The sequence below is a fragment of the Triplophysa dalaica genome, chromosome 5 (genome assembly GCF_015846415.1).
Source record: "Triplophysa dalaica isolate WHDGS20190420 chromosome 5, ASM1584641v1, whole genome shotgun sequence".
Lineage (NCBI taxonomy): Eukaryota > Metazoa > Chordata > Actinopteri > Cypriniformes > Nemacheilidae > Triplophysa > Triplophysa dalaica.
The window spans coordinates 3422224-3447290 of NC_079546.1; the positions used below are offsets into that span (position 1 = coordinate 3422224).

Consider the following 25067-nt stretch of genomic DNA (forward strand, 5'->3'; position numbering starts at 1 on the left):
TTCCCCACAGAGTTTCAGCGGCGCCTTTAAGACTTAAGACGCGCCACAGATCACGAGCAGCGCGCCCACAGCCCCGCCAACAAACCCCCCACAGGCGTGGCCGCAAAGCTGCTGTGATTGGCTACGCGCGGCGCTCTGTGGAGTTTCCTCTACGTTCGACCAATCACCGCCGAACGATTTCCGTTGCGCCGTCGTGATTGGCTGAGCGAGTGCGAACTTCTGTAGAGCGCCAGAAAACAAGCTTTAGCGGGTAATTCGTACGAGTTTCACAAGCAGCAGCTACAAACCAACCGAGAAAAGAAGATTCACAGCACAAATCCGCTTGTTTTTAAAGCAAAAACATGTCCATTTAAAGAGGAAAACAGAAGAATTGTCCCTTAAAGGATTTGATCACAGTTTTCGGTGCTTTTTATTCAGCCGACAGGAGTTTCAGGTAAGGATAACACCTTTAATATGCCTGTCTGATCCAAACAGTCATGCTAGTTAGTTCATCTGTTCAAATCTTTATTATTTCTATTTGTTTTAATTTGACTACTTTTTTAACCAATATACAGATCACCAGAAAATAAAATCTTAACAGAGTTTACTAAGTTAGTATAGCTAGCAATAGTTTCACGCTAGCTACGCAGTTTGCTACGAAGTTTCAACATCGAATAAGAATAATATTCTATGTTCACGTATACGAGATGATTTAATATATTAATAAAAAGTATTAAACTTATATAGCGATCTGATTTTAGTTTGTTTATTTGAAAATCTGACTGGTTTGGTTTCCAGGCAACTGGTCAAGATCTTTGCGCCAAAACTTTCCCACCACCTCCTCGTCATCACTGTTTAAAATTGTACATTATTATATCGCTCATTCAAAATTTACATTATTATTATCATCATCTTCTAACTTTACGTTATTTTCATGGTATCAGTTTTAAACTTTACATAGTTTACGATGCAATGTTTTAACAATGCGATTTTATACCATTAGTATGTAACACATTTCATTAATAATTACTATCAATCAATCATAACCCACAGATCAGTTGTTGGTTTATACATATTTAATATTTATTTGTTCACATGAATAGGTTTCATGGCAATTTAAGCTATTTAAATGTATTCATGATCTGTGAACATTGCCTTGTTTTTTTAAGCTGTTTTAAACTGTAATGCTTTTTGTATAATGCATTATTTAATATATTTGTTGTGAGTAATATACTTGTATAACTTTAGCTGTTAAAGCTAACATATTTCGTAAGAAAGTTGGTCCAGAAGTCTACGTAAAGTGAATGTTATTTTTTTTGTTTGTTTGTTTTAGATGGAGATGAAGTGTTTATCTCTGAAGGATCTGATTAGTGTGAGGAAGATTAAGACAGGGTCAGATGATACTGACACCATGAATGAGCAGAAAGTAAGATGATTTAAATGTAAATGCATTATACATGAACGCATTTACAGCCGCATGAGATGTTTAATCGACTCTGTGATGTTCAGGAGAATATTTGCGTGGAGAGGAAAATAATGACCCCGCTGAAGTCTGACTACCGGAGAGTTTGCAGTCCGGATATCACACACATCACCCCTATCAAACACCCGGAGAAGAGCCATCCGGACCCCTGGACCCCCACAGCAAACCTAAAGATGCTGATCAGCGCGGCCAGCCCGGACATCCGGGACAGAGAGCTGAAGAAGACGCTCTTCAGACCCATTGAGAACGAGGAGAAGGTGACGGAGGAGGATGAGGATCTTGATGACTCGTGTCAGGTACGACATTTATTGAATCGCATGTGATTTCGTTTGATGTTTTTTTTTGTTTAAGTTTCTTTAATCTTTCTTATTCTTCAGTTTGAAGTATTAAATGATTCTGAAAGAAGGCCGAGTCGCAAACAGAAGAGTCTTGGGCTCCTGTGTCAGAAGTTTCTTGCATTGTACCCTGATTACCCAGAACCCTCAGAGAGCATCAACATTTCTCTGGATGAGGTGGCCACGTGTTTGGGTAAGAACCATAAAATACACAACCACCTGAACTTGGCGTATGTTTCACACAAAATGTGTGACGTGGTTGTGTAAACCGTTCGTCCCTCAGGTGTGGAGAGGAGACGCATCTATGACATTGTGAACGTGCTGGAGTCCCTGAAGCTGGTGAGCAGAATGGCCAAGAATCTGTATGTCTGGCATGGTCGACCACTGCTCTCAAAGACCCTCGAGGAGCTAGAGCAGACGGGCCGAGAGCAGGGATACCATCTGCTGATGGACCAGAGAGACGGAAGCAGCCCGCACGTCGCACAGCACACGCAAAACACACACGGTACGACACACGCATACACCACACAGGGACAACATGTGATCCTAGGGGGAAGAAAGGCAAAAGTTTCCAATTGCTCTCCATTTAATCTTACTGACGTCCAAAAGAATAATCATTGGTGTGAAGAAAGTCACATGGGTGCACATTAATGTGAGTTGATTTCTTGCAAATGTTAAACCCCCAGTGACTGTTGAATCATTACCATCATTAGCCTCTCGGCCGGTAAAGGTCGTGTTTCATTAATAGGTCAATAGTTAACAGCGTCTGAAGCACAATGCTTGTAACCAGGTCTGTGTGCGCTGGCCTTTGTGTTGATCACAGGTAATCCCATCACAACCCATGAGCCTTTGTGTTGGTGGGGCCAAGCTCATTATTCAGAGAATCAAGACCTCATGCAGGTTCAGACACGTGTAAATCCTGATTCAATCGTCTCTTTCATACTTCCTTTGGAGGCACTTCCCTATAAAACTCAGTAACCTTTTTTTTACTGCAGTAAAACCCTTATTCGTTTTCCTGTAGTTTATTGTGTTTTGTGCCTGTAAATATATTCATTCATTTAGTGTTAGGGATGCACTATGATTCAATGGTGGCTATGAATAAATGGCGATCAAACAATAATATATCTAAACATCACAGGATGCATAAATGTCATACAACATGTAGTGATGCACAAGTACAGAAATTCAGCATATCATGCTCATGCATGCTAGTTTCATGTCTCATCACCCCGCACAAAATCATTTCAACTCATTATTTTCATGTATGTTTCTGTAAGAAGCCGTATTGGGTTGTGTACATAAAGATTTGTGAGATTCTCTGTTGACCGGATGAAGATGATCTGACGGATGTTTGCGCCCCGCTGTCCTCATCTCAGTCCTCTGATGTGCTTGACGTGATTGCCCGCTTCTTTCCCCATGTGGCCGCTGTCGCTAAGCAACGTCTTTCTGTCATAATGAAAGCCAATTGCCCTGCGTGAAGGGCGAATCATGATGCTTTTCTTATTAACCACTCGCCCCGTTTACTGCATCCGTCGGTTTTGTATTGTTGTTCTCAATCTGTAGATAAACAAGAGAAATTCACACCCTGTATCCTATTTCCCTTCTTTATTAATCATTAAATAGAAATGTTTCAGTCCATAAAAGTCAATTTCGTCTTGTTTTTCTTCACACTTTGATCATTTTTTATCCTTTAGCTATTTGGATGTGCATACTTTTTTCTCAGTACCACGTTTCTTATGAAACCTCAAAATTACACCACGTGTCTTCATTCCATACAGAAGTGTATTTGTCACTCTTAAAGCTCTTACATGTAAAGCATCAGTACAGATGGTTTGTCTCTCTCTCTCCTGTAACAGTGGCCTCTAGTCGGAGGAAAGATAAATCGCTGCGCATCATGAGCCAGAAGTTTGTCATGTTGTTCCTGGTGTCAAAAACACGCACCGTCACGCTGGACACGGCTGCTAAGATACTGATCGAGGAGGGTCAAGATGATTCCAGCCACAGCAAATATAAAAGTAAGACCCCAATTATCTTTCCATTTGGAAAACAATAAAGTGCCTTCATCTGGCAACCCTAAAATCACAGTTTTGTAGACAACTCCTTCCTTCGTAAATTGAAACACAGATCACATTCTCTGCTTTTGCTTGGGTTTAGCTAAGGTACGACGCTTGTATGATATCGCGAACGTCCTCACCAGCCTCAGTCTGATAAAGAAACTTCACGTGCGAGAAGAGAACAGCCGGAAGCCCATCTTCAAATGGATTGGACCCTCTGATTTCCGCAGTGGTATGACACTTTATGTTAAAAAGCTGAATTTATAAGCCACATGTGTCATGAGTTTGATGGTTGTATTGTGAATAATTCAATGATGAAATTAATTTAGATTCAGAGAGTTTGGAAGTGTCAGAAACTCACACCGTCACAGGAACAGCAGAGCGACGAGAGAAGATGGTGCGACATTCATCTTTTCAGGTCGTTCCTACCCCTCACGTCAATCGAAGACTGATAAACTCTGCCCCCAGCACACCTCACAGAGACGGCAAAGGTAAGACCTGATCTGAACACAGCTGTAGCACGACTTATGTTTAAAACACAAAGATTAACGCAAGTGTTCTTGTTGTCAGACGAGCCGGTGGATTTCTCCAGGAAAAGTGTTAGCAGTGTTGCATGTCGACTGCAGTTTGAAGACAGGTGAGGCCACTTTGCATTTGAATCTGTCCTTAAAATAGGACATGTGTTATGTTATAAACATGTATATAATGTACTGTAATTCTGTTTCAGTCCCAGAGCGCCCTCTGCTGGCTCCACATCTGTCGCTGTGTCCCTTCAGCCGGAGACTCCATACACAGCTCAGTTTACGCCGCAGACGCTGGCGTACCTGCCTCAGACCCCTGTGCTCATGTTGTACAGCAGCCATGTCCCTGAGGGCATCATTCAGGGTCAGAGATCACCCATCACAGATCAGAAGAGAGAGCGAGAGGAGGATGAAAATCAGGCCGTTAAAAGAAGCAAACACTCTGCGTCTACAGAAAGCGAGACGGTGTGTATTATAAACTTGTGTTTGTGAACATGATCATGTTTGGACCTCCTCCACTAAATTTGTTTTTCCTTCTTAGGCTGAGAGCGAATGTCTCGACACCAGAGAAGGTTCACCCGTGAACGGACATGTGAAGGAAGACGGTGTGGAAAAGCGCAGTAATACAGACCCCCATCATTCCTCTCAGTATCTCTATGTTTCAAACACAGCAGGTACATGAAACGTTTTCTCATGCATCTGATGTCTGTCTCATGTGTGGTAGTCATTCTAACCTTTTGTTTCATTCATCTGTAGGACTTAATGGTCTGAACGGTCTAAACTTCCTCATGCCGGCAGGGCACACACATGGAGGCATGTCGGCCGTAGCCGTCCCATACTTCCTTGTGCCCTCACCTCTCATAGCGGGCACAGTGCCTACGTCCCGTGCTGAAGGGGCTGCTGGCAGCAGTATGAGTTTTAGCATGCCCACAGTCCTTTCACCCGCTCGCTTTGTGATGGCAGGCGGAGCGTTTAGTATGTCCGATAAGGTCAACAATGCCGAGCATCATGGGTACAGAGGACCAGGCTCCACGCTGTCACCTCAGGGGCTGAGAAAAGAGAGCCCTCGACTAGTACAGATGCAGGTCAGTGCAATTTAGTATTTTTTGCCTTGAAATTGTTTTGGTTACTGTACCTTTAAGACTTGTATGTATCACTTAAAAGGTTCAGACTCCTTCAACGCCAAAGGAAGCAGCACTGTGGTCAAAGTCTTTCTTCGAGACGCCTGGAGCTTTTGGATTACTTGCATCACCACCAGCGGCACGGAAAAGAGGCTCCGCCCAGAGGAAGCTGGACATCGAACACTCTTCCAATTAAATTTAGAGCTTCGTGTAAGCGTTCAGTTTATGGTGCTGCAATTCCAAAAGGAAAAACCGCATAACACGGTAAAGACTAGCTCGAATAACTGTATTATCGGTGAACATTTCACATTTTCTGAACATCAGATGAGTGCAGGTATTAAAACTCGAGTTCAGGGTTTGTCTAAAGAGTTCCAGCTGTTACACGCCCTCTTGTGGCTGGTTTTCCCCCACATTCTTTTTATTTCACCCCATCTGAGAGTATATTGGAAGTGCATTTAATATTAATCTTATTAATTCCAGGGGCGATAATCCATAAACAAGCCAGTCTTGGCTATCCGCTCGAGCACTACATTATTTTAAATGTGAATTGAGACGGGATCGGTCTCTAAAAGCCACCTTTAATCTGTACAGAAAGCTGTACGTATATGTACACGAGTCTGCTCGACTGTACATTTATTTGCATTAGTAAGTTACACTTTAAAAAAGAGAAAAAGGGGCCAAACGGTCTGACGCTGACATGCCTTACAAATAATTTTGTGTGAAACTTGACCAAAGCTTTAACCCGATACGTCAATTATGAGGAACAGCACTCTTCAGGGTTGAAGTGAGGTATGTAAATTAAACTTGATGAGCATAAGAGGAACATTTATTTGGGGATTTAATAAAAAAATAATGGTTGTGATTTTTGAGGTATTGTTTAGTTTTCAGGTGTTACGTCTGTGGATCAAAATGGAAATTAAAACTTGAAATACTTGAAAACGCCAGTGAATTTGATCTCTGATCACTGGAGTTATTATCACAGTACTGTATCACTTGAAACAAAGTATGTTTATGTATTAATTGTTTTAGACTAGTAATAAATTATTATTTTTTAATTCCAGTTACATTTGGATGAATTTTACACCCTAGTGTGTACTCTGTACAGAGTTATTGTACCTGGACTCAGCATTGAATATTTTTCTATACATGTTAATTTCTGTATATGTCAGTGTTGAAATGTCTTTGCTGGATGTTTACGGCTGTTTCACCTTCAAGGAAGGCACTGCTAAATCTATATGGTGCTTTTGTGTGTGCTTTGTTTGATGCTTTTAATGATTATTTTGTGTACAAATACACATCGGTCTGTTGTAATACAGGTGTTGTATCTGGATTTGAATTATAAATTAAATGGATTTAAAAATGTTCATCAGTAACCGCTTCATTCATGCAATACAAAAGATTTGTTGATATTTTCATAAAACAAGTGCGTGGTGCTGGTTTAGCATCGACAAAACGTTTTTTAAACAGATATGGTGGTTTGGTTGAACACCCTGTTGTGTTGACGCAAGAGTTGCAACTATGGCAGGTGAGAAGGCCATTCTTTTTCCAATTTAGACTGAAAATAATGAAAGTTTTTAAGGAATCGATAGTTTTTACTTCCGTATTTTGGGCTTTCCCAGTGAAATTGAATTTTGAACGAGAAAAATAATAGACATGGCTTTCCTCTATTGAAATGGAACTGGCAGCAGACAGTTGAAGGGGAGGAGTTAACGGATGCTCCAGGCCAAGCCGTCTTACATACGTCATTTAAGATGGATAGTCATTACAGGAAGGAAACTGAAGATTATAAGGAAGCGACCCACTTTTCAAACTATCTACAATAAACGCAGCAATTTTTCATGAAAAAATAGCCATTGTCGTTTTTTATTTCACTGGGACTTTAACTGTTCATTAATGCTATTTAAGTAAAATCTGTTTTTATTATCCAGTAAAATCTAACATTCTAGCAAACCAGAAGGAATTTTGAAACTCATGATCTTTGCAATAATTAGATGTGGCAGATGACAAATGAACCAAGCATTGTGAATAGCATTACTTCATAGAGAAGGTGAAGAAATGGAAAATGTCACCCAGTTTAAATAATACTGGAGTCCTTCGTGGGTTCAAGAGCACAGAAATATTCTTATTTATGTAAACCTAAATAAGCAGATACGTTTAATTTCTTTAGTTCCTCACCCAGAACTCATTTGACCATATAAAGAAACGAGCATCAGACCTCCATCTGTTTTCCATTCTGTCTTCATGAGACATTCCATCTGAAATCCAAACGATGGAACAACTGACAGCTTGTGCTCGTTCCACATTAAAACATATCAAACAGTGGCTTTCTAAAGTTTAGAGCCAGTATGGGTTTATAGTGTTTGGACACGTGTTTTGAGTTCATGTGAAGTGAAGTCCAGACATTTTACGTGTAAAATAAGTGTTTACATTTATTATAGAGGAACTGTAGGTTCATATTCAAGAGCTTTAATATCATTTGTGCTGTGGTACTTTTGTACATTCTTTATAATGGGAAGGCATAAACAATTGCAATGCAAATAATATGCAGAATAAACAAAACTAAACGTAAATACACAAATAACGTGAATTAAAGTTTGTTTGCTTAACTGGCATTGTTTCTTTTTTATATAGCAATGAAGAAAACAGCACTGCTTTTAAATACTGAGTGACAGTAAAAAAAATACGATATGTACAAACACGAACTTAGACTAAAAAATGTAAAATATTCAGAATATTATACAACTTTTTTTACTCCTAAAGTAATTTGCTTTTTATTTTAGTATTTGTGATATTTTACAGTGTTTTAAATTTCAGCAAGTAAATGTCAGAACAGAAAATAAACGTTGCGTAGTTGTTCCACGTCTCCAGGGTGAGGGCGGGGTTACGAAGCCACGCCTCTTCAGCGACAATCACACGCCGCGAGACAGTTTCACAAACTTACTGGGATTATAAAGTACAAAGACACCTGTGACCTGAACACAGGTAAGAACATTTTATTCTTTAATAAACAGCATAAAGGTTTTTGACGAACTCATTTTGTGTGCGTCAAACTGTTTTAAACACTACGTGACAACTTTGTAATGTTCTGCCATCCCTTATTGTATTTATATTACACGTTTAAAGAGTTTGGCGTATGTTTGTGTTGACTTAAATATTTTACCCAAATGAAAAAGTATTGTAGTAAAGTATTAAATGTAGTAAATTGCAGTATCATGTAAAGTCAACTTGTAAACTGAGGTTAATAAATACGACAGTTTACTTTAATATTCACTTTATTACATTTTACAACCGTTTTCAATAGTAACTACATACGTATATTTCATCTGGATTTACAAAAAAAGAGTTTTTGTGCTTTCAAATGTGTGTAAATTATGTTTTCCTTTTATATTTTATATTTTATATACACATTTAAAAGTGCACTTTGTCATTATACCATTGTAATATCCACATTTATTATTATAAAATTTAATTCACATTTATATTCATGGCTGATGTAAGTTCTCAGAGAACTGATCATATTTTCCTGGAGTAATAAAGTTTATGTGCATTCTTTAAACATTTATCATCTCAGCATTTGTCTTAAAAAGACTGAGCTCATGCTGTTTTACTCTATTGTTATTGTTATCTATAAATATCATTCATACAATGTGCTGATTCATAAGAATAACACGGCCATTGTGTCAGATTCTGGTGGTCATGTGTGTTTGGTTTGGCTGTTTATTGTCTGTAGATTATAATGTATTAGTCCAGACTGATGCGGTAGCTTGTAACTGAGTTACTGAACTCTTCCTCATCTAAGCAAGCATAAATAATTGTCTACATCAGGTTTATAGTGAGAAGTACCGTTCGACTGGACACAGCATTTCCTGCGGCTGTCGTGTTTTTTCCTGTGTCTCACAGCTGAATGTGTTGTTTTTCTTCACAGTTTGCTCACAATGCCTAACTGGGGTGGAGGCAACAAATGTGGAGCGTGTGATGGGACAGTGTATCACGCTGAAGAGGTCCAGTGTGATGGAAGAAGTTTCCACAAGTGCTGCTTTCTCTGTAGTAAGTCTGTGGTCATCAAATGGTAGAGAATTGTGTTAGCTTTACCGAAATCAACCTTGGTTTTGTTTGGTTTGGAATAAGCGATGTTTTATTGGCATATTGGTTTCCATTAGTTTCACGATTGTTTTACTACAAATACCATTGTAAAACTGTGGTAATGGTGTATATTGTATACTTTCAATGCACTTTTAAGTTGTATAGGATAAAAGTATCAAATGTATATGTTATGCAAATTCAACTTCTACATGCAAATTAGTATTTCTCATTAATTTCTTTAGATTTGGGGTTAAAAAGGTTAAAAATAAATGTATTTAATGTATGAATATGCTGTTTAAAATGAGGGCATAAGGAAATGAATTTTTTTATCTTGGCTTTTATGAGAAGCATTATGTATGTGCTTTACCAACAAGAATCTGTTTCACATAAATACGTTTTTATGTAGCCCTATAAAATAAGTTGATGCTAGGGAACACCTTTCTCTCTCTCACTCTCTCTCTCACGCTCTCTCAATCATTTTAATTAACAAAAAATGTTCCATTTCCCCTAACGTTTTTAATTGAATCTTGATGTTTGGAGTCTATTTCTACACACTGACAATAAGATCCTGTAGTGCCTGTAATTTTCACGTAATCTTGAAGACTGTAATGTGCTTCAGGTGTGTTTGATCAGACTTGGACATAAACCTGTGTGCAAAGTAATAAAATGTCATGAGAGCGACAGTTTATTTTCAGTTTATGCATTTCTCTCTCTTCTGTGTGTAAACTAATTGGTTTTTCTCCAGGACAATGTCCCATTCTGACCTAGGCCTTTATCAGCTCACATGGAGTCACATGATAAACATTCTTCCATCGTGTCCTGTAATCACGACGGAGTTTAGTGTTTTTTACAGCATTCTTTATACTAATTCAACTCAGACATGTAAACAAACTCTGTCTGTGTTTGTGCTGAAGACGTGAACGATTCTCAGATTATTGTGACATGACATCACAATCGCAAAAAAAGAAGTCGTATCTTAAGTGAGAACTGTGTCCTTGTGACCTGGACCAGTAAGAAATACTCAAGAAATTCTCTGGACACCATTTAGCCCACCTTAGCAACCACATAGCAACCCTAGTTCTCCATAGACTTGCATGATCTTGAGTAAATGGAACTTGTTTTTGTTTTACTCAGTGGTCTGCAGGAAAGGTTTAGACAGCACCACGCTGGCCATCCACGACCAGGAGATCTACTGCAAGTCCTGCTACGGCAAAAAGTACGGCCCGAAAGGATACGGGTACGGCCAGGGGGCGGGAACGCTCAATATGGACCGCGGCGAGAGGCTGGGCATCAAACCAGAAGAGTGAGTGTTTGTCTTCATATCTGGTTTTTAAGTTGGCCATAAACTCAAAGTATTCGAGTAAACAGAGGGTGTTGCATTACAGTATGTCAGATTTATCGTGGCTTTATCAAGTCAGCGTTCAAGCTGTGTGTCAGGTGATTATTGTTATGAAAGTGTGTATTATGTAAGCAGATCTTCTGCACAGCCGAGCAGACCCCGGTCGCGCTCTCTCCATACTCACTCAACAAAGACTTTCATTCAAAGCCCTGAGACACGAGCTGCTTCATTACTCCCTGTTTTTGTCCAGGACACAAACACACAGGCCCACCTCCAACCCAAACCCGTCCAAGTTTGCACAGAAGTTCGGAGGCTCGGAGAAGTGCGCACGCTGTGGAGAGGCTGTGTATGCTGCCGAGAAGGTGAAGGGCGCTGGAAAGGTGAGACAAGTATGCAAGAATCACAATATTTAACCCGTTTAATGTAACCGTCAGCCTCCATCTCACATTTCATACCTCCTCTGACTCCAAACAGGACATCATTTCAAATATTTTGAGAATAAAGAGACATTTAAAACTTGTTCTCAGAAGTCTCGATCTATGAAGTCTAAATTAAGTTTCATCTCAGCATTTTTTCCTCTGCCGTCTCTCACAGCCGTGGCACAAGAACTGCTTTCGCTGTGCCAAATGTGGAAAGAGCTTAGAGTCGACCACACAGACAGAGAAAGACGGTGAAATCTACTGCAAGGGTGAGTCTTTCTATGATCACACACCACAAATCCTCAAGCCTTTTGATAGGAATATGTATACAGTATGTATAAATAGGAGACATTTATTTGCTATTGCACAGTGAATTCATCAAACGAAAATATTTAACTGTGACAGTTTTACAACAGCAGGCAAGAACTGCTTTACATATAGATCTTATTGAGATAATTCATTTAAACCCAGCCTCTTTAAAAAGTGTCTGTGAGAACCAACATTGACATCAAAGTTAAAGAACTTGGAAAACTTCATAAGACAGCAATCATTACCATCAAAAGCTTACAGATTGGTCTGTCTGAACAAACTTTCTGAGGTCTAAGCCCAGCACTTCTTAGAATCACTCGTATGAACTCTAGTCTAGTTCATTTATTAAGCACATTTCTGCCTAACTGCGGCTCTTTCTTCTTTTTTTAGCGTGTTATGCAAAGAACTTTGGACCCAAAGGATTTGGATACGGTCAGGGAGCAGGGGCTCTGGTCCACGCTCAATAATATTTATCACTTTTACACGGTCTAAAGGTTACTACGCATTTCAAATAACTGGCTAAGGTTTAAGAAGCCAATTTTATAAGTATCTACAATAATTTTGTAATTTGTTAAGTGATAGTTCGCCCAAAAATAAAAGTTCTCTCATTATTTGCTCACGCTATTGTCATTTCAAACCTTTATGTCTTTTGTCCGCAGAACACAAAAGATATTTTGAAAAATGTTGATAACTGGACCACATTAACTTGCATTGGTTTTGTGTCCATACAATAGATTTTGAATGCGGTCCAGTGCTGTTGGGTTACCCACTTTCTTCAAAATATCTTCTTTTGCTTGATTTGTTAATTTTGGCATTTACTAATACACTTTAAAATGCATTTAGTAATTTAATAAAATTGACTAATGTTAATAAATACAACCTTACTGTAATGTGTTATGAAGTAAATGTAATTATGAACTCATCATAGTGTGTCCTGGTCCAAAAATGAAACTTATAAGCTATTCACAACCCATTTTACTACAGTAAAGACTTCATTAAATCCGATGGGAATGGACTTGATTTTAAAAAGTGACTGGAAGAGAGTAGTATTGTATTTTGATGAAAGATATTTTTCTTTGGAATAATGCACCCCATACAGTCCATTATGATCTCATGCTGGCTTCAGTCATTAGCTGTAAATCATATTAATTTGCAGAACTCTTAGCAGTTATACTGAAAACTAATGCACAGGACTCTCACCTTTAAACGTTTTATTAATAAAGCCATTAAAATTGAACCATGCCCAATAAGTTTACATGTGAAGCAGAGTTAAGGTGATGTCCTGATCTCAGCTGAGGCACTGGAGATGAGCATGTGCTTTTCACATGGTGGGGAAACAGCCGGCATATGAAACAACAAAGCGGATACTGTATATATGATGTAAAAACAGTGTCAGGCATATATTCTCTTCCCCAGGTTAAAGGTTACTATGCCTAATTAGGGTATTACAGTATGGGGCTCCTCCATAGGTCCATTAGTGATGATGCGTGGCGTCCTCCTGATGTCATCATGTTACATCGTGACGGTTACTTGTGTCTACTGTACTGCCGCTTGCTTTACAATTTGTACATCCAAGGGTACAAGAAACCCAGCAATGAAACATACAAAAAAAACTCTTCAGATAAATGGATGAGAGTGGAAACATTCAGATATAATACATCTGCAGAGCATCCGCAGACCAAGGGATACGCAATAACGCTACACACAGTGGATAAAAAAAGAAAAAAATACACTTGCAAATACTGAACATTCACTATTTACAGATGTCTCTGGGATGGGAGGAGTGGTCACTATGGTAACGGCCACAGGTCCGGCCTTTACACATGCAGTGGAGACTTGCAGGGTAAAAGAGGTCTATACACAGCAGTGGCAGACGTCACTAAAAGCCACAAACTCATAGTCAATATTTTCGCCGCTTTTTGGTAAGATAAAAAAGAAACGTGGAGCAGCTTCAACTAACACAGACAAAATAAAAACAAACGAAAAGTCACTCACGAAAAATCAATCTTATCGGTTTATGTACAGATGCACATTCTTTACATGAGTTTATCCCGTCGGCACCACACACAGGAAGAGGAAATGCAGGAGAGAAAAAGGAGGAGGAGCTTCCTCTCGATTCTGACGATCCCTTGGAGGGTTGGCGGGGAATTGAGCTCAATTCTTTATAAACGAGGAAAAAAGATCAGTGCATTGTTTGAGACAAAGTTGCCACCAAAAACAAAAGAAACAAACTATCAGGTCCAACTACAATGTAGACACATACTAAAACTACACATATTTAATAAATATAGAGTTTCACATATGAGTGTGTTATTTCTTTTTAATCCTGAATCTCAGATAATCGGTCAAAAGCATGACATGATTAATATTTCACCCCTTAGTAAAAAAAGGAAAATTAAGCTTCAAGAATATGTATTTATGTTGAGATATTTAACAAGATTTCAGATTATTCGAAAATGTGATTCCCTTAAGATTCTTATCCCTGTCATTTAAATCAGCATATTTCAATATTCCCAATACTGAAGTAACAACTAGATTAATTAATTAATTACAATTAGGCTTTAAACAGCTTTGTATAAAGGCTTGATTTTCTTTTTGCAAAATATAATTACATCTTTCTTTTGATTTGGGGGTAAAATATTAGTCTGACATGTTCTTGACCAGTTTCATGACATTCAGCTACCTAAACTATTGAACATGCTGCAAATGTACATATACGTTTAAAACATACGTAAAATGACCACATGGTACCATAATTACTCTTTGAAAAATACTCTATAAATAGGTTAAAATAAATATGTTTACATGACATTATTTAAAAGGGCACCTGTCTAGTCATGTAAACATGGGTCTTTATGATGTCTGTGTAGCAAAACATCATAAAGAATCATGATGAGATGAACTCAAGACAATTCACCCAAAAATAAACAGCAATGGAGCACAAGAGAAATTTTGTAATTTAGTCTTTGTTTATTTTTGGGTGAACTGACCCTTTAAAAACACAGACTTGCGCTGATAAATTTCTGTCCAGGCTGTACCAGGACCTTAAAACGAAAATGCAACAGAAAAGGATTCACAGGAAACAAACATAAAAGTAACAAAACCGAAAAGCACTCGATGTGCGAACCCAAAACCGTTTCTTCTGTCCAGCGGAGGAGTTACTTCCGTTTGTTTAACTGCATACGCTGTGTGCCTCTGATGTCATTAAACTCCTCTTCCTGTTCCTCGCAACCCTGCGCTTCAGTGCCGTCTACGGCAGGGGGAGGGGGGCTGGTCGCGGTGGGCAGGTGGTGATGGTAACCGATAACAGCATGCGTATCCTGACGGGATGAGGTTTGGAGTCTCTCTGTGAGGAAAACCTCTCCCCTTTTCTCTCTCTCTCTTTCGCTCCTTCACGCTACACCAGCTGGTATCCCGAGCCGGACGTCTGGTCGTAATCTATTGTGTACTGAGATGTCCAGTCCACCGCCACAGGCCGAAGCAGACCGCAGCACCTCAGGTCAAAGAAATTGATAAGGTTCCTCATACAGCCGTGACTGCACACAGAAAACACAAGAGCGGCATTAGACTAAAAACCAAACGAATATTGAACACGCACATTTTATTTTTGATATCTCACTTGAATGGGCTCTCAATGGATGTGGCTGTAACTTTAAAGTGCTTGTATCGCCTGGCGTTCATTCTCTCATTTGTTGTGATGCCCAGAACAGCGATCTAAAGAGAAACACAGCAGATTAACATCTAATGAAATTGCATCGTTTTGTCACAAACGTGACAATTTAATCCACAAAGGGCGGAATAATCATGACGTGTGTTTGTCACCTGATAAAGCTGGCACATGATGAGCACAGCGACCCACATGAAGTGAAACACGCTGTTGAGAAACATCCAGAACATCCACGGCGAGCAGGTGGCGATCTGAGTGATGTACATCCAAAAGCCATCTTTAGTGTAGCTCGTAGGACAGTGAATACTCCAATCTGATAAACACAGAACACATCAAACTCAAGAATAACAAACTGGAGTAAACATATGCTTTTCATGTGTAACTTTCATGTGAGATGTGTAACTATAACAAGACATTATACAAAGTATAATGCTAACTTCAGAAAAACATGAAACAAGACAAAGACTAAATATAGAAGTGTGTTTGTAACTCACAGCAAATACAGCCGTATATCATCCAACAGATCATACACAACAGGAAGAATAAGTAGCCTATGAAGTAACGATGGTTTCCACTTCCTGTCCAGAAAACGAGAAGAAAGAGAAATGAGTCTCTCACCTCTGACTTTAAGTCCAAAGACAGAAAGGAAAATAATGTGGATTTGAATAAATGTCTTCAATAATATTGATTGCAGACTTGACAAATCTGAGCCCAGTTTGACATATTGTTGACATCTCCTCTCAAACTCTAATGACAGACACATTTCTGACTCTTTATCTCAGGAGAAACAGCCGAGATGCTCTCTGTGTCTTTGGGTTACTCACCTACACAGTTGCCCACCCAGGGGCAGTGATGATCAAACTTGGCGATGCATCGATTGCACACAGCGCAGTGTTTCGATCTGATTGGCTTTCGTATCTGCAGCCAATTAAATGGAACGATTACAAGTTTGGTTTTATGGGACTACATGCAAATCACAATGTAAATTAGACAGTTCTGTTATCATGAAAATACAGTCATCATTACCAAACAGGTGCTGCAGAATATACTGAGATCCAGACAGCCTGTTTCTGCCAACTCAACAATAGTCTAGAGAGAAGAAACAGAGCAAAGATTAAGACGAGGCGTTTGAGAATCCATTCATACGGTCAGTGCCGAAGGACACATGTTCACCTTCTTCTTCTGCTCCTCAGACGCTTTGATAATGCCAGGGTCAGACTTCCAGGACTTGCCGAAGTTGTAGAAGAGAGCGAGACTGTTGAGCAGGAAGGGCAGGTGAACGGTGACGAATGGGAGAAGTGTGAAGCGTTAAGGAACCGGTTTACATGCTTTCAAGAGTTTTAACATTTTGAGAACTTTTCCCACTCTGAAACAACATTTCCATGACCATAGTAGTGATGAATCAGCCCACCGTCATCTGGGAATGAAACCCAAACTGTGATCATTGTTTCTCTTTAAAAAACACGTTCACCAGAACACTAAATATTACAATATGGCATTTAAAACCATTACATCTGAGATACGAGACCCATCCACGACATGCAAACTCAAAGTCAACAGACTGAATTCTGCAGGAGAAAGAATATAGTTTACATTCCAGCCCCTTTGTTCCTGCCGAGTCAAGCATCCATGTACGGATGTTTGCAAAGATGAAGCCTCTGAAACAAATCTAAAAAAATATCATGGCAGGACAAATGCAGGAAATTCAAGGTTGATACGGAATGTGCGGCGAACATTAAAGGACAAGCTACGTCCACAAGCAATGGCCACAAACACAAGGAATGTGTGTCTCTTTAAGTGAGTCAGTGGTTTGGCTGACATCAGAACTATTCCACAACTGCAACAATTATAGCACTCCTAAAACAGGAGCTGAATCCTCACAGGACATGTACTGTTGTTAGACGATGAGGGGAAACGGACTCATCCGTGTAATTTAAGCTGCCGTTTCTGACATGAGACGTACACACCAGCCATGTCTGAACCGCTTCAATTTATCAACTCGACTGAATCAGATGGGAGAATTATCCTGTAAAGTGTAAGATGTCTTGTGTTTGTTTCTCGCTATATTTAATGGTACATTTTTGTTCCACATCCATGTCACGCTAGAGAAAACCTGATAAAGATGCATCTGCCTTCAATTAGACAGTAGACACCGGCAATATAATGTTACAAGAAGCACAAAATATGAAGAGCAAATGTTGTTTGAAAGCTCTGAACTGACGAAGAGGGAATCTCCAGCACGTCATACCCAGCGTTTATGTACACGGACGTCTCAGGGGTCATAGCCTCAAATATTCAGAGCACTTAACATTGCAAAAAATACATATTTTTGTAGGTTTAGAATGCGAAACAGAGTAAGTGATATAAGATCTTGAAAGGATATCGTTCCAAAACCAATAAAACCAGGTGATGTACATCCAGAACTTAGTGGCCAGATAGATGCCCAGAGGAAGAGCACTATGCATGGAGTGATCAAAAAATGACCTACAGGAGGAGAGAGAGAGAAAGAGAGAATGACATTTGAGTGATGGCTCTCCACACAAAGACTGAACGTCAGGTCAAAGTCCTTCGGTGTAACTCACTTGGAGAGGAACTGCACAACAAGCCACATAGCTACATACATCCCACCCTTTATGAGCCAAGAGTCGATGTCTAGATCAGCGATGAATCCCACCAACCAAATCACGAGGAATGGAGTTCCCAACATCACCTTCTGCCTGAACTCCTGCCAGCACACAAACACAACACATTCATCTATGGTTATGTGATGGATTTCTGAGCAAGTCTCTTCAGAATGAGTGCGTCTCATTCATTCTACCTTGTCCATCTTGAGTCGTTTCAGGTACGATGGGCTGTCGTAACCTTTGGCTTGTCTGGCCTCCTGCAGGTGATTTGTCATCCACACGTTTTTCCTCTGTTTGGCCAAATCCAGCGGCGTTTCGCCCTGTCATGACCCAAACAAACATTTCAATTACAAGAGGCTGTGGAATACAGAGAATGTCATACCTCCCGTCATCTAAGAATGTACCTTTATGTTTTGTGAATCGACATTAGAATTGGCCTCCAGCAGCAGACTGATGACGGTGGTGTTTCCTGCCAGAACGGCCCAGTGCAGAGCTGTGTTCTTATGATACTTATCACCCAGATTCACAGACACGTTAAACGTCAGCAACAGACGCGTCGGGTCAACGCTGCAAAGTAACACGAGAGGTTACAAACATCAGCTTGACCTTTCATTACAGCGAGAGAGTACATAGCCATGTATAACACACACACACACCTGTGTGTCCGATACGCTGCCCACATCAAAGGGGTCATTCCATTCTGATCCATCATATCCACATCCTGAAAGGGAAAACATTAAAACTGTCACATTAAACTGACATCAGATGTCATGTGTATGTACTGCCCCCTGCAGGCCAAAGTGGAAACATCAAGAATAGCTTTCATAAACCGATCTTTATAAACATTTAGATGCAGAATATCATGCTGTAACTTTATTTCATAATCAATAGAGTGTGTCTACCTGTCCCTTAGCAATGAGGTAGGCCACAATCGAAGTATGTCCAAACTGAGCGGCCAGATGCACACAGCTACAGCCCTCCCCGTCGATAAGAGATGGATCCGCCCCGTATTTCATTAACTGCACCACCATAGACAGATGCCCCTGTCTGAAAGACGTGTTCACACAAAACTTAATTTAAAATGCATATTCATTTCATTTCTGGTGCGAAAACATGGATGCCATTTACTAAAATTGATTCATATAATACTTGTTTTTTTTATAGTAGTCAGTGTTCAGTACACACAGTGCAGTCTATACACAGACACACAGTCACCTTGTAGCCCAGTGCAGCGGTGTGGAGTTCAGATCTCCTCCCAGCTGATCCACTACACCCCCTTTAGATATGTAATATCTGCAAACACACATTCAAGAAAACACAGCGTTCAGACACACAATGATGCGTGTTAACATCTGATCTGAGTTCAGGACATAACTACACAAGAGAAATTCAAATGCACACACATAATGACAAGAAGCAGGTGCTTATTAAGAGGATGTGAATGCGTGTGCAGACACGATTCTGGTCTGTGCTATCTCATTGTGCATCTTTTTTTGCATTGCAGTTAGCAATCTGTGAAATAACTAAAGAAGATAAAGCTAAGCTGGAGAGAGACATACTTGACCAGGTCTACGCGGTTGTTGATCGCCGCCCAATGTAGAAGTGTGACGTTTTCTTTATCAGGCTGACGCACATCATATCCGGCCTCCACCAGCTCACGACACCGCTCGAAAATGCCATACCTGCACACACACACACACGAATGCAGTTTACAAACAACACAGGAATATATTCAACAGGACAACGCTGGACGTGTGGGTCAGATATATTTGCATAAGGAAAACAGAAAGAGACTGAAGAAAACATCGAGTTTCACATGTGTTGTGTGTTCAGCAGGAGGGTCACGAGATGCACATAATGCTTCACATTTAAAGTAATAGTTCACCCAATAAGAACAATTCTGTCATCATTTGCTCTCCCTCTTGTCATTTCAAACCTTCCGCAGAACACAAAAGAAGATATTTTGAAGAATGTTGTTAACTGGACCCCATTCACTTGCATTGGTTTTGTGTCTATACAATAACAGTGAATTGGATCAAGTGCTATTCCGTGACAAACTTTCTTCAAAATATCTTCTTTTGTGTTCTGCGGAAGAAAGTCATACAGGTTTGAAATGACAAGCGGACAAGTAAACGATGATTAAAACGACATTTTTGGGTGAACTATCACTTTAATGTTCTGATGACAGACGTGAGGTTTGATTGATTTAGCTTTTATTCATATTTCCGAACAGCTTTTTCATTATGTAGATCCGTGTTATTTTTGTGGGCGAGCGATAAATTGAAATTATGGCCTTTTTGATGAACTTGTGCATGTTGTTCAGAGGCGGTCGTGCTTGAGTGTGTACTCACTGGGTGGCTTTGACAATGTCCCAAGTGCTGTAGTCGTCCACATTACTCTTGCGGCTAACGCTCTCGCTGTAGCCATGGTTATAGTGACTCTGAGATTTAATTTCCTGTGTGAGAGAGAGAAAGCGTTTATATCTACACAGAGATTGATGGGTGAATAATAAGGAGTTTAAAACAGAGGATCAGCGTGTCACAGGCAGTCAGTCTCAATGGTGACAAAACACAAACAGTTTATGACTTAAGGCAAACTGTAAGACAGTTTAAATAGACCGCGTCAAGGAAAACGGGACATTAAAAAGCCCCCCATCCGAATCATTTATTGAACATTTGACAAAGAACTCCGTTGATGTGGTGCTGATGCTGGTCTTGATGGGTCGGGGGAGGATGTGTATGGTGACAGCAGATGTCCAACAGCTTCTGGCACTATTGATCAGAGGGGAGGGTCGGTGTCTATTATATTAAAGGGTCAATGCTCAGGGGATGTCCATCATGTCTGGCGTAATACAAAAAATAGCCTGAACCTCCAAACACTTTCATAGAAACTTTCCTGAGACCTTTTTAATACAATTTTTACTTTATATTAGTTAAATTCATAAGAAAAGATTTAAAAACTACAACCACATCTTGAACATGTTATTATTACTCTAATAGACTTTTTATAGATATGCAATAGATATTACACTAATCATTAAAAAAGAAATGTATAGATAAAGTGAAATGGAGAAAAAGTAAAAACATAGAAATGCATAAAACACAAAGGAGTCCTTACACACTCAGAGCTTCCTCCTCCACACACACACACGAGAATCCATTTATAATCTAGAATTTAGATTTTATAAATAGTATATACACAGGCAGTTTAGTATAGTGAACACTAACTGAAAGGGAACCATGCTTTCATGTTTTGCTGATGATGGTAAGAACATGCTCCTAGAATAAATAAAAATGAACCGCTTTCATGTCATGACTTTATTTATACAACTTTGAGAAAACCCCCCAAATCCAGCAGGCCCGAGAGAACTGCAGGAAGTTCTTTAGCTCTTTAGCAGCAGATGTCCACTTTACCCACTCACCACATTAATACAGAAACACATCACACCAGAAATACAGAGCACAACCCACAAGCTTCATGCTCATGAATCTAAAAACACACACGGATGTGTAATGTCGCATGCATACCAAACAACGTTATGCAAGACACGCAACCAGAAAATCCAGCATCGCAGGCCTTTATAGAGATGTGTTCTTTTCGTTTATTGGTTTTCATGGTGTCTCGAATCTCAAAGCAGAGCTCAGTCTAATTCATTCCAGGCCTAATATTCCTCAGAGAAAGAAGAACAGCATCTGTCACAGACACTGACAGCACTGACTTTGCTTTAATATCTTATCAACAGTTTAATAGACTCATGGCAGTTCATTTATCACTACTGCCGGTCTGTACTGACCAACAACTGCACAACATTTACTCGTAAAAGACCTGATCTTAAAGTCACAGATGAGATCTCATTAATATCTACTTAGACCAGTGTTTCTAACTTGGGCCCCAAGATGGATACAGGGGGGGCACAGATTTTATGAAATATATACATTTTTCATAGATCTTATGCTATCTAACATAATAAACAAAGACCACCAACCAAAGTAATTGATGTTCCAGCATTGTATAACTGAATATGTTTTTAGTTAAAGATTATAAGTCTTTATTTGAGAGGCCACAAAGCGATGCACTCTAGAGTTACAGAAGATGTCATTCATGTGTCAAACTGAGCTCAGATTTGTCAAGTCTGCAATCAAAAGTCAATATTACTGAAGATCTCAATATGAGCTCAAACGTTTCTCATCAAATTTACTCAAATCAAGATTATTTAACCTCTGCAATCTACATTAATTTGCTTTGTGCTACAGTTAACTGTACAGATATGATCCGACAGAACTGATCTCATGGAGCAGATGGCTCCTGTGAACCAAGACAATGCAGGAACTAGATATTGTCGCCTTCCTTCTAGTTAACAACAGCATTGATTACCCAAGTGGTTACCTTCTGTTGTTGTGGGATTTCAAAAATTTTTCATCTGTTGTGTTTAGAAGAAAAATAAATCCTGCATTCATTGAATTGCCCTACTTGTACTTGAATACAGGTTTACTTCTGCTTTTGAAAAGATGCCAGCTGGAACAGCGGAAGAAATTCTATTACAAGCATCTGTGAGATGTACATTACAATCCAAACTATGAAGTCAACTGAAATATTTATCTTTCTATCAAGTGGATCCTGAGCAAAACACTTTTCCCTATCACAGTGTTACATTACTCTAGCCTTTCCAACGACCTGTTCATTTGAACAAACTGCATTGGACAGCAAGCCCAGATTAGTCATATACATATGATTATAACTTTGTCTTGAGTGATATAACATCCCATCAGGTAACTGAAACCCTGCAAGCTCTCCTGCTGGAGCAACTAGACTTGGGCTAAAATGATAACAATAACATAACTGTTATTAACTTATGTCCATTTTAACATTAACATCACACACTAAGATTCTGCACAGCCAATAACAAGTGATTTTCTTTTTCATGTATGTGTGAGTCTTGACTCTATCCACAGCTTTATAGATTATAAACACTTATGATTATTAACATATAATAAATCCTGCAATACTAGGTCACAGAATTCAATTCACAAAAATATTTGGGGAAAATGACAGACAGTAAAAAGTTTTACCAGTGTAAAGATTTGACTGTGCACCAAAAAACTGGCCTGCTGGAGACACCCGTCTCTCTGTCTGACTGTAAGCAAAAGGTGACAGATCTCATTCAATGAGACATCATGTGTGGGACCACTGCTACGGTCAGTCACTCTGAGCATGAATAATTTAAAGCATGAGCATATGAACATACTGTATCTCACTATACACATGAGCAGCAACATCACCTCTTTAACAAAAAGTACTGATAAAGCAAACTTTCAATCATTTCTTAAGATTACTGTTATGAAATGTCAGTGATTCAGATTTTCATGTAATTCAGATTTTTTCTCTTATTTTACTTATTACTCGTTTCTAATGTATAAACATAAAACAAAATGAATAAACTATATTAGTCACAAATGTATAAAACTGCCATAATACAACAGAACTCAACTGATCTGTAAATGAACAGCTGGACACTGCAAAAACGACAATAATGCTTTTCATATCATTTACGGATTATAATTTATGCAACATTTATCAAACCAGAAAATAATTATTGCAGATAACTAACAAATGACAGATCCAAAACTAAGGAGATTGTTTTTTTTTAATTTCACATCAATTAAACAATGAAAACAATTTTATAGAATCAGACTTTTACTCCCCATGTGAGTAATAACAAGCCAAAGTGAACCTTGAATATTGACTGTAAATGGTGTCAATTGTTACTGAATGGGTGACTGTCATTCACTTCCAAACGCAGCACAACACACTATAAAAATCCCATAATTACCAGCAATTCACGTTTGTCAATGCACCGTATGTCACAAAAACACGTATCAGCCTTGAAAAATGAACATATTCATGCGATCATACGCAAAACAAAGATAAATCCAATGAATATGACAGGCTAGCGTTAGCATCGATGCTATTACGCAGCAGTGGGGGGGACTCAGCCCCTCTTCATCACTGTGAGAATTGATCAGCGAAAGAAACACTTCTGCGGGAGATGAAATCATTTACAAGCATCTTTGAGCGTCGTTTAGGATCGTTGCTGTGATGCACAAAAGTAAAGGTGGCATTTTTCTCTACCTCGGGATGAAGAATCGGGACGCATCCAGCTTCTTTCTCAAATTCGTCCAGAGCGTCCGCCATCTTGCTGCTCGACCGCGCGGGGCATCACGGGAAATACATCAAGCGGGGGATGAACAGGACGCGCGTGCACGAGAGAGAAAGAGGTGCGCGTCATATTGGGTTTTTCTTTATTACTGATTCTGAATATCACGATGAGCACACAAAATAATACTTAGAAGTAATATATATATATTCATAATGCAAAATCAACAGCACGAGCAGTTTCTTGTGATAAATAAAAGCATATTGTTTGTTTATTCCTTTTAACATTCATTTTACAATTTAATCGATCTTCAGTTCCTTTCTAATTTTGTTCATTTAGATACTATTTTTGAATGTTATTACCACGTTCTTCATATGCATATTGCAAATTCGATGTGTTTCTAAATCTGTTTTTGTTGTTGTTTTGAAATCAACCAGTCAATGTTTGCTCTTTTCTGTTTAGCATGATACTTTCTATTAATAATAGATTACTGTTTTGAGCAGCGTAGATCTGTCTGTTGGTATGAATGAATGAACGGTCCGAATACTAGGCATTACGTCATCGACCTACTTTATCAATTGTTTACTATATATTAGTAAATACGGGTTTGATCTATATGTTTGAATTCAGTGGTCAGAATTTACAATTAGAAAAAAATGTGAAAAATACTTTCATAATCAACTATGAAATGTCTTGCGATTGATTATGTCATCGCATGCATTTTAAATGTATATCCGCATCGATTAATACCACAAGGTGGAGCCCTTAGTTTACTTTTTATGACATTCGTGTTCTTTATTATTTTTATTAAAATCAAAGTAAATGTGCATACGCTTTTTAAATGTTTAGGTACAACCAGTCGGTTGTTTATATTTCTGTACGTTTTTTGTGGCATTGAATTGTAAATACTTATGGTAGAAGAACAGCTTTCGGATTTGACTAGAAGGGATACATCTACCTCTACTGGGCATGCGCACTT

At 39.1% G+C, this 25067-nt stretch overlaps 3 protein-coding genes across 3 annotated transcripts; 2 read left to right on the top strand and 1 right to left on the bottom strand.

Annotated features, from left to right (window-relative positions):
• The first annotated feature begins 237 nt into the window (after positions 1–237).
• On the top strand, positions 238–6857 carry e2f7 (E2F transcription factor 7). Its single transcript, XM_056748552.1, has 13 exons — positions 238–433; positions 1313–1405; positions 1489–1758; positions 1840–1990; positions 2081–2302; positions 3654–3812; positions 3952–4083; positions 4181–4342; positions 4422–4488; positions 4579–4837; positions 4914–5046; positions 5129–5457; positions 5537–6857. The coding sequence occupies exons 2-13, from the start codon at positions 1313–1315 to the stop codon at positions 5687–5689; spliced, it is 2130 nt and encodes a 709-aa protein (XP_056604530.1). The 5' UTR covers positions 238–433; the 3' UTR covers positions 5690–6857.
• A 1520-nt stretch (positions 6858–8377) lies between these two features.
• Positions 8378–12533, top strand: csrp2 (cysteine and glycine-rich protein 2). Its single transcript, XM_056748446.1, has 6 exons — positions 8378–8475; positions 9419–9540; positions 10711–10879; positions 11166–11295; positions 11510–11603; positions 12034–12533. The coding sequence occupies exons 2-6, from the start codon at positions 9429–9431 to the stop codon at positions 12108–12110; spliced, it is 582 nt and encodes a 193-aa protein (XP_056604424.1). The 5' UTR covers positions 8378–8475; positions 9419–9428; the 3' UTR covers positions 12111–12533.
• A 127-nt stretch (positions 12534–12660) lies between these two features.
• On the bottom strand, positions 12661–24140 carry zdhhc17 (zinc finger DHHC-type palmitoyltransferase 17). The gene is made up of 17 exons (XM_056748445.1): positions 24064–24140; positions 20286–20389; positions 19494–19616; positions 19150–19227; positions 18837–18981; positions 18591–18655; positions 18339–18501; positions 18129–18254; positions 17893–18035; positions 17694–17794; positions 16484–16608; positions 16337–16399; positions 16135–16228; positions 15805–15888; positions 15466–15623; positions 15263–15357; positions 12661–15179 (listed from the first exon to the last, which is right to left on the bottom strand). Exons 1-17 carry the CDS (start codon positions 24124–24126, stop codon positions 15041–15043), a joined length of 1869 nt encoding a protein of 622 aa, XP_056604423.1. The 5' UTR covers positions 24127–24140; the 3' UTR covers positions 12661–15040.
• Positions 24141–25067: the final 927 nt, after the last annotated feature.

Bases quoted from the DNA above. Each gene is read 5' to 3' on its own strand.
- csrp2 (XM_056748446.1), top strand. From the start codon at position 9,429: ATGCCTAACTGGGGTGGAGGCAACAAATGTGGAGCGTGTGATGGGACA. The intron at 10,880-11,165 runs GTGAGTGTTTGT...GTTTTTGTCCAG, and splicing joins CTGGGCATCAAACCAGAAGA to GACACAAACACACAGGCCCA. The intron at 11,604-12,033 runs GTGAGTCTTTCT...TTCTTTTTTTAG, and splicing joins CGGTGAAATCTACTGCAAGG to CGTGTTATGCAAAGAACTTT.
- e2f7 (XM_056748552.1), top strand. From the start codon at position 1,313: ATGGAGATGAAGTGTTTATCTCTGAAGGATCTGATTAGTGTGAGGAAG. The intron at 4,084-4,180 runs GTATGACACTTT...AAATTAATTTAG, and splicing joins ACCCTCTGATTTCCGCAGTG to ATTCAGAGAGTTTGGAAGTG. The intron at 4,838-4,913 runs GTGTGTATTATA...TTTCCTTCTTAG, and splicing joins CGTCTACAGAAAGCGAGACG to GCTGAGAGCGAATGTCTCGA.
- zdhhc17 (XM_056748445.1), bottom strand. From the start codon at position 24,126: ATGGCGGACGCTCTGGACGAATTTGAGAAAGAAGCTGGATGCGTCCCG. The intron at 19,228-19,493 runs GTATGTCTCTCT...GTGTGTTTGCAG, and splicing joins AACCGCGTAGACCTGGTCAA to ATATTACATATCTAAAGGGG. The intron at 16,229-16,336 runs GTAATGATGACT...AATTGGCTGCAG, and splicing joins TATTCTGCAGCACCTGTTTG to ATACGAAAGCCAATCAGATC.